This window comes from Aedes albopictus, chromosome 3 (assembly GCF_035046485.1).
Source record: "Aedes albopictus strain Foshan chromosome 3, AalbF5, whole genome shotgun sequence".
In the NCBI taxonomy this organism is placed as follows: Eukaryota; Metazoa; Arthropoda; class Insecta; order Diptera; family Culicidae; genus Aedes; species Aedes albopictus.
Genome location: NC_085138.1, coordinates 391,913,175 through 391,923,027, shown reverse-complemented (window position 1 = coordinate 391,923,027; position 9,853 = coordinate 391,913,175). Strand labels below are relative to the sequence as shown.

Sequence of the window (9,853 nt, the reverse complement as noted above, 5' to 3'; positions counted from 1 at the left end):
AGTGTGAACATATCAAAAAAATAGAGATGTCTTTTTTTCCTATCAAAAGTTATCTACAGTTTTGTAAATTAAGCCTCTAAGCTGAATTATATGGCCAAGTTTCAGGCAATTTGGCTGACAAAAAACCCCCCATGACGAAGAGAACAAACCTGCCGATAATACCCATTGTCACCCTAGTTTTAAATTATTTTTTTTAATAAATGGCTGTAAGATTAATAATAATAATAATGTTGGTGCATGTCTTAGAATATTCTTTTGCAAAAAATGCTGTGACCAACATTATTTAATAACTGAAAAATTTCCTGGACAAATAGGTGCTCCATTGGTTCTTGAAGGAATTATGGAGTACAGTTTGTAAATGATTGAAAAAGGATGAAAAAATCTTAATATTAATTATTCTAATGAAATGCATGGTTAGTGACTGACTGGCAGATTCTTTGATGAATTTCTGATAGTATCTCTCAGTAAAATGTTTGGAATTCCGAATTTTTTTTTTTATCCGTATTAACGAGATTTTTAGCCCTAGGCTAGTTCATCTCGGGACCCACGCTTTACTTCCCTTCCGAAGGAAGAACTCACATTTTGCGAGTTTGTCGGGAGTGGGATTCGATCCCAGGTCCTCGACGTGATAGTCAAGTGTTCTAACCATCACACCAGGTCCGCTCCACGAAATTAACTTTAATTGGTTGACATTTTAAATGGAAATTATATTTTGGTTGGAATTTCTAGGCTATGAGGCTGCGGGTGTTTTATTTTGGGAAGTGGGAATACACTCTGGAATTCTTGAAGAAATTTATCCCAGAAGGAACTTTTAGAGGAATCCTCAGAAGGAATTTCTGTTAAAATACCAGAAAAAAGGAAGAAGGGAATTTTGGGGGAATTCACAAAAAAAAGAGAAATCCAAGAAAAAATTCCTGGAACAATCCCAAAAACAACTTCTGAACCAAAAAACACAGAAACAATCTTGGGGCATTCTGCAGGCGTCTCTGAAAAAAATGCTTGATAAAACCCAGAAGAAACTTCGTGAGGAATTTCAGGTGGAGGTTTTGGAATCCCTGAACGAACTCTTGAGTAAGTCTCAGACGATCTATTAGAATGAAATTATGGAGGAATTCCAGTTGATACTCTGAAGGAATTCACCCCTTGAAGAATCCTTGACAGGTTTTCTTTAGAATAACTCACTGCGGAATCCTAGAAGGACCCCGGGGGAAACCCAGAAGGAACTGAAAGAGAAATTTCAGATAAACTCACAGAGGAATCTCAGAAGGAAGAATCCCAAATCCTTTAAGGACAAACGTCATGAAATCCCTCTTCAACAGTGCCTCAGAACTTCAAACGCACAAATCTCAAGAAGGAAGCTTAAAATAAGAAGATCAAGTGCGTCGGTTTGGTTTACGAAGAGATTTGTGCGCTCGAAATCGTGAGTAGGTGCCAAAGTCGGCCATTGTGGCGGCCATTTTGAGATTCTAGCAAGTCTGTCCTTAAGAATTCCAGATAAGGAATCGTATTAGCTACTTCTGAAAGATCCCTGTACAAACTCCTCAAGAACACAGTACGAAAAAATCCCACAGCCTAGCCCACAGGAATTTCAGATAGAGTTTTTGGTGGAGGAAGTAACTACTGAAGGAAGCCCACACTTCTAGAGGAATCCTAGGTTTCAAAACCGAAGCTCCTGGAGAATCTTAGAAAGAACCCCGGAGAAAGCTAGTGAAATCTCAGATGAATTCCTAGATTCCCAGAAGGAAGTTATGGAGGATTCCCGAGAAGGCCTCCTGGAGAAACCCCAAACCTCCTGCAGGAATACTTAAGAGAAACTATTGAAGGAATTCTATGGAGAAATTCTCGATAAATCTCCATTGAACTTCTGGAAGCATCCCAGGATAAACCCTGGGTTGGAACTGGATCAGATCACAGTTTCAACCCCAACCCGACAAGGGTTCGCTTGCGCTGCAATTTGTTTAACGTTTGTTTGTTCAAACATTTTCCGCCAATTCAGTTCCAATCCAGATTAGAAAATAAAAACGGTATTACTCTCGCACTCCGCATTCTAGGCACCGAACCAAATGTGCTGCCGGTGTCTATTTAATATACGTCGAGATCTCGTTTCGGTCGTACGCTCGAACGACCAAATGCGCCGATGAAGTCTCATAGAGAAATTCAAAAAGGAAATCATGGAGGAATCTCAGAGGATGAATCTCAGAAGGAACTACTGAAGCAACCCCAAAACGGAACTGCTGGAGGAATCCCAGAAAAATTATTGATGAATTTCAATTGAACTTCTAGAGGAATCCCAGAAGTAACTCCTGGAGAAAACTCAGAAGAAACGATGTTAATAATATCAGAATGATCCCAGAAAGATTTTTGGAGGAATGCCAGAAGAACCTACTGCATGAAGCCTAGGCTTCTGGAGGAATCTCAATAGAAAATTTAGAGAAATCCTGTGATAATGTAAGTACAGCTCGTCTATGTTGGTGTGCGTGAACCTTGAGGGGGTTCACCATGCCAACTCACTTGCAGAAGTCTTTAGTCTTTCTCGGCCCACCATTGTGTACAGTGCGTGTTGCGTGTCGCTTCTTTCAATCTTAATCCGGATACCACAAGATGGCGGCGAGGATGAATCCTCTGTAGAGTGAAAGTTTAATCATTTAAAAACGTATTTTTGCTTTCGTCGATTTTTATTACCAGAAAATCCAAGTTATCAAGGTAAAGAAAAAAAATAAATAATAAGTGCTAAGTGTAATCATGCCAGAATCTAAAACGTATGGAGAGAGAGCGTGTGAAAAGTTTCTACATAGCGTTGAAAGGTTTGGAGAAAAAGGGGAGCAATATTGAAAATCAATGTGCCAAAGAAAAAAAATGTTGATGTGGGAGCTGAAAATATAAAACGAAGCTAAATTGGTGGCTGGAAATGATGGATAAGGTGATAACCAGTTGAATTTGTTCGAAAACCAAGTGACGCCCGAGATGACGCCCAAGCTTGCGAAGAAGAACGCCATTTTGAAAAGTGGCGAAAAATTGGTTGCCTCTCCTTTCAGTGTGCGTGCATGTGTAATATCTATATGAGAGGGGAAAATATGACAGTGTTGTAGTGAGCGTTATTCGTTTTTCAGCTTTGCGGCTTTGTGTAGTGCCGGCGGCGTGCCACATTCGTAGTGGTGCTATATATGTATATATATTTGGTTCATCCGCCCCAGCATGCAAGGTGACCGTGAAAAAAAAGCTACCGAGTATGCTTCGGAGGGAATGTGTGTGTTAGCTCGGCATGCTGATGGACAGAGAGTATGAAGAAAAAGAAAGTGAGAGTAACGAGAAAAAAAAATCAGAGTGAATGATGATGAAGCATGCGATGGGGTTAAAACGTGTTTATGCAGCAGCTGGTGATTGCCCTGGTAATTACGATTGTTTTTTTTTGGCTAATTGAGATGATCAGGGTAAGTGAAACACAAACAGGAATAAACGCGACCAGCATGCAGCATGTTAAAGGTATGTACCACTTTAATAGAAGCGCTTGGGGAAAATATGAGAGACACAACAGTTTGATGAACTACTTTTCTAATGTGTGCGTTTTGAGACAAGTGAGAGCGTGGTTGACTGCAGCTGCAGCAATGTGGGTAGTTGTGTCAAATGGTGTTGAAACCACCCAGACAAAGCTGAGAGGTGAATAGCCATATTGAGCTGGTTAGCACCAGCTACAAAATTGTGGAACATAAGCGATTCCATTGAAGGAATTGAATGTTACGCAAATCGGGGTTGGATTTTTCTTCTTAAGGGTTGAGAAGATCTAACTACATTATATGACTTTAAAAATATTACAGCAATACTTTTGAACGATGCGTACCCTCTGTAATGATACGATGTACTCCATATGCTACTAAGATTGTGGGTATTACATAATACAAGAGTGTTCACGATATCGCTCTTAGATGATGCGAAAGAAAAACAAGTATGCTTTCGGAAGATGCGAATGTTGTATGTTCGTCACTCTTGAATGATGTGAGAAATTGTGTGCAGTCATTGATGACACAAAAATTGTATGTGTTGTACATAACAGGAATGTTTACCATGTCGCTCTTGGATGATGCGAATAAAGAAGTGCGCTCTTGGATGATGTGAGAAAACGTGCGCTCTTGGATGATGCGAAGGATGTATGTTCTTCACTCTTGAATGATGTGAGAAATTGTGTGCACTGATTGATGAAAAAAAAAAATGTTTGTATTGTACATAACAGGAATGTTTACCATGCTCTTGGATGATGCGAATAAAAAAGTGCGCTCTTGGATGATGCGAAAGAAAGGGCGCTCTTGGATGATGCGAATGCTAGTTGTAAGTCACTCTTGAATGATGTGCGAAATGATGAGTGCTTTTGGATATGTTAAAGGTATGAGTAAATGATATGGTTATGACATCGCTCTTGAATGTTGCGAAAGAAAAATAAATCGTGCGCTCTTGGATGATGCGAAAATTAAGTGTATGTTGTAGAATTGAAAAATAAATTTAATGATGATGATGTGTGCGCTTAAATGTCGCGTTTGATGATTGACTAGTAAAATAAGCTTGTGACTTAATAGATTTTTTAGATTCTGGCATGACGTGGAAAAGAAAAATATGATTTGTATAATAATCAAAAGAAAACTTTTTAGCTCCCATCAACATGGATGATACAAACCAAGCTGAGGGTGGTACTCCCAGTGGTACTAGCGGACCGATAATCCAGCAACATTTATCCTTGTTCAGCCCGGCATCGTACAATCTTCCGCAATTCAAATTTAAACATTTGCCACAGTCAGAAATACGGAATGCTTGGGGGTCATGGATTCGGTGGTTCGAAACCGTCATGGCAGCGTCGAACATCATGGATGGCACCAGTCGCAAAATGCAATTACTTGCTATGGGCGGCTTGGAATTGCAGAGTGCTTTTTATGGAATCCCGGGGTGTGAAGAACAGGACGATCCGTTAAAAGATCCGTACATTGCAATGAAAGAGAAACTAACCGAATACTTCTCTCCGAAACACCATGATAGCTTCGAGAGGTTTCTTTTTTGGTCCATGGCACCCAGCGACAGTGAATCCATTGAAAAGTTTGCGCTCAGGGTTCAACAGAAGTCCGAAAAGTGCTCTTTTGGAAATACGGAAACAGAGAGCAGACATATTGCGGTAATTGATAAAATTATTCAGTATGCATCGGAGGACTTGCGCCAGAAGTTACTGGAAAAAGAGCATTTAACCCTCGACGAAGCTCTCAAGATAATCAACGCGTATCAGTCAGTGAGATATCAGTCCTCAAAAATGAACACGAAATCTGCCGTAAGTTCCATCCATCGTCCCTATGAGCAAATCGATAGTAGTGTCAATCGGCTCTACGAGAACTCGAACAAAACTTCAGGAACAAACCCGCGGTGCTTGCGTTGCGGGTTCGCTCGACACAGGGAGGCGGCTCACTGTCCAGCCTTGAACAAGACGTGCCTTCGATGCAAAAACATTGGCCACTTTCAATCTGTTTGCAAAACGAAAAGTCCATTCAATACTGTAGGTATTTCCGATATGAGGGGTTGGTTCGAAATTGTATTTTTTTTCTCTTGCATTTTCCATTGATTAGGGGACATTTGATCGAAAACGAAAAGCGCCTATCATGAACACCGCAGGTCCTTCGCGTCTGCCCAAATATTCTCGACACTCGTCTCGTCCAGTTTACAACATTGATGACCAAAGAAATGAACCATCTAAATGTGAAGAGTACCCGGTGTACAATGTGGGAGAGTCCGATGAGTTGATATCATGTTGCATCGGGGGCGTTGACATTACCATGCTAATCGATTCTGGCTCGAAGCATAACCTGATCGATGACACGACGTGGGAAATGATGAAACTGCAGGGCATACATATTCGAAATGAGAGATTTGATCATGATAAACGGTTCTTGGCGTATGGGCGTGTTCCGTTGAAACTAGTTACAGTCTTCGACGCAGATCTGGAAATCAACGATGCTGGGAAGTTGTTGAAAACAAGCGCCTCTTTCTACGTCATCGAGAAAGGGCAACAGCCATTGCTTGGCAAGATAACTGCGCAGAAAATTGGAGTACTACAGATTGGTTTGCCTAGTTCACAAAATGCGTTGGTGCGAAGAGTCGACACAGTAAAAGAGCCGTTTCCCAAAATGAAAGGTATAACTCTCAGTCTGCCCATTGATAGATCTGTTTCGCCCGTAATCCAACCTCTTCGTCGCTGCCCGATCCCTCTACTACAACAAGTCGAGGTTAAATTGAATGAACTGTTGCAGTTGGACATAATAGAGAAAGTAACCCAACCTACGTCATGGGTCTCCCCATTGGTTCCAATTCTGAAGGACAACGGCGAACTACGACTCTGCGTAGACATGCGAAGAGCGAACCAGGCCATTCAGAGACTAAATCACCCTCTGCCGATATTCGACGATATGCTTCCTAAATTTAGAAACGCTAAATTGTTCACGACTCTGGACATAAAACAAGCATTCCATCAGGTAGAACTTTCGGAGGACTGCCGCGATGTGACTACGTTTGTAACAAATTGGGGATTGTTCCGCTATAAACGGCTTCTCTTTGGGGTGAATTGCGCCCCCGAGCTGTTCCAAAATCTGATGGAAAGTATTCTCGCGGAGTGTGAAAACACAGTAGTTTTCATTGACGACATTATGATTTTTGGATCCACTGAAGAAGAACACGACTTGGCGGTGAAGCACACCTTAAGTGTTTTGAACCGCTACGGCATTATGTTAAACATTCACAAATGCAAATTTAAACAAACGGAGATTTCGTTTTTGGGTCACATACTCTCTCCAGAAGGTGTCGCCCCAGCCGATGAAAAAGTCCAGTCAATACTGCAGTTCAGACCACCTCAATCGAAAGAAGAGCTACGAAGCTTTCTTGGCTTAGTGACCTACGTGTCACGTTTTATTCCGAATTTGGCAACGGTGAACTATCCCCTGAGAGAGTTACTCAAACGAGAGGCAGGGTTCGATTGGAAGCGAGAACATCAGGAATCATTTGATCAGCTGAAGCGTATGATTGGATCTCTTCATCACCTCGGGTATTATGACCCCAAAGACCGAACATTACTTATCACGGATGCATCGGGAGTTGGCCTAGGCGCTGTGTTATTGCAGTTCAAAAACAATCAACCAAGGGTCATCGAATACGCTTCAAAAAGTCTTTCGGAAACTGAGAAAAAGTACCCGCCGATCGAAAAGGAAGCTCTTGCAATCGTATGGGGAGTAGAGCGCTTCAAGATCTATCTTCTTGGAATACATTTTGAGTTGGAGATGGACCACAGGCCGCTGGAAGCCCTTTTCACTGCGACATCGCGACCTACCGCAAGAATCGAGCGTTGGATGCTGAGGATCCAAGCTTTCAAGTTCAAAGTAGGGTTTTTTTTTGTCCAGAATGGAAAGGATGAATTTAATTTTTGATTTTTACAGGTTGTGTATCGAAAAGGTTCAGCTAACTTAGCTGATACCTTATCAAGACTTGGGGCCAGTGGTGGAAAGCATCATGCGCTTGACGTGTTTTTTGGTTCGCATCAAACACAATCTTTGCTCACGCGCTCGCGAACCTAAAAAGAGAGAACGGTTCACGATTTCCCGGATCGACGAACCAACACAAAACAAATGTCGAACGAGCAGAATCGCAGTTGGTTCGCCAGAAGGATCACAATGTGGAACACTTGGTTTGTTGCCATTTTTTGTACACTTAATGGTAATTAGTTGGGTGTTTTTTGATTATACTGGTCAGTTACCAATCCAATAAATGATATCGACGAAAAAGTTTACCAACATTTGATTTCATTACAGAAATATCGGCCGCGAACCTCTAAAATAAAAAAGCATCGCGCTTGCAAAAGATGCGATGCACTCGTTGGCGTTCGTGTCGTACGATCGTGAGCCACAGACGTACGAACACCATCGCACAGCAAAGGTTTGCGATGCGATGGCATTTTTTTGTAGCGCGTAAGCACACGTTCGCGATCCATTTCCACCACTGCTTGGGGCACACGTCCCTGATGCTCAGTGGACGGATGAATGTGAGGTTTTCATTCGACGTGTTTTAGCGGAGTCGTTGTCTACTTTGGTAAGTGGCTTAGAACAAGGCGACTTTGATCCCGAAGCAGACATTCTCATCCGAACCATCCAGGAAGCTGCTGCAATCGATATTGAAGAAGTAATCCAGGCTACCGCTTCGGATCAGGAGATGCAGAAGTTGAAAGTATGCATCATCAACGATTCTTGGAACGATGAGAGTCTGAAGCAGTATACTCCGTTTCGCAATGAGCTAACATACGTGAACTCGCTTATCTTGCGAGGATCCAAACTCATCATTCCAAAAAGCCTGCGCCCAAGGATGCTTCAGATAGCACATGAAGGACATCCTGGACAGTCCGTCATGAAACGCCGTTTACGGGAGAGATGCTGGTGGCCTGGCCTAGATGAATCTGCGGTAGATACCTGTGTGGCCTGCGAAGGATGTCGTTTGGTTCAGCTTCCGGATCCACCCGAGCCAATGATGCGACGAAAACTACCCGACCGTCCGTGGGTCGATATCGCGATAGACTTCCTGGGGCCCATGCCATCCGCGGAGTATATACTAGTGGTGATCGACTACTATAGTCGATATATGGAGTTGGAGGTGATGAGCAAAATAACTGCGCAGGAGACGATTAAACGTCTAAAACGTATTTTTCGTACATGGGGACCTCCACGAACGATCACGCTAGACAATGCTAAGCAATTTGTATCTTGTGAATTCGAAGAATTTTGCCAAACAAACGGTATTCACCTCAACCATACGTCACCCTACTGGCCTCAGGCAAATGGGGAGGTCGAGCGCCAGAACAGGTCACTTTTAAAAAGGATGAAAATTGCGAACGCATTATATGACGACTGGAAAGCAGAGCTCAACAGCTATCTAGATCTGTACAATAATACTCCGCATACAGTCACCGGAAAAGCTCCTAGCGAACTTCTACAGAACCGAAAGTTGCGTACGAAGCTTCCTTGCATTGACGATCTTCAAACAATCCCACCCAGTACCGATTTCAGAGATCAGGACCACGTGAAAAAGATGCTGGGAAAACAGGGAGAGGATGTGAAGCGTAGAGCAAAACCGAGTAACATCTCGGTTGGCGACACAGTCCTCATGAGGAATCTTTGCCCGACCAACAAGCTGTCGACCAATTTCCATAAGGAGAAATTCGTGGTAGTGAACAGACACGGCTCGAACGTAACCGTTCAATCTAAGGAAACTGGGAAAACATACGATCGTAACACATCCCATTTGAAAACGGTCTCTGATCCTTTACCGAGTGATGTCAGTGAGGAAATCAGGGACCTGGACGCGAATTTGGATAGCCATACATCGCCGGCTGCATCTGGTGAACCAGGTATCAGTACGGAAACACTGCAGAGTTCTGATATACCAATTGACGCTCCGACTCCAGGATCGGAATCCATGGAGTTGTCGCTGCCTTCGGTACAACTACGACGATCGAAACGAATGCCGAAGCCCAAGGAAATCTACAGTCCATAAATCTAAGTATTTGCTGTATTTATGATTTAACCTAACATAAAGTTACTGATAATAAAATAAAATATATCTACTTGAAGGAAAAGGGGATGTGATAATGTAAGTACAGCTCGTCTATGTTGGTGTGCGTGAACCTTGAGGGGGTTCACCATGCCAACTCACTTGCAGAAGTCTTTAGTCTTTCTCGGCCCACCATTGTGTACAGTGCGTGTTGCGTGTCGCTTCTTTCAATCTTAATCCGGATACCACAAATCCCATAAGGAAATTCTGAAGGAACCCCTAAAGGATCTCCTGCAGG

At 42.6% G+C, this 9,853-nt stretch overlaps 1 protein-coding gene across 1 annotated transcript; it reads left to right on the top strand.

Moving 5' to 3' along the window:
- The first annotated feature begins 5,630 nt into the window (after window positions 1-5,630).
- LOC134290976 (uncharacterized protein K02A2.6-like) lies at window positions 5,631-9,558 on the top strand. Its single transcript, XM_062858215.1, has 2 exons — window positions 5,631-7,397; window positions 8,167-9,558. The coding sequence occupies exons 1-2, from the start codon at window positions 5,631-5,633 to the stop codon at window positions 9,556-9,558; spliced, it is 3,159 nt and encodes a 1,052-aa protein (XP_062714199.1).
- The last annotated feature ends 295 nt before the right edge of the window (window positions 9,559-9,853 follow it).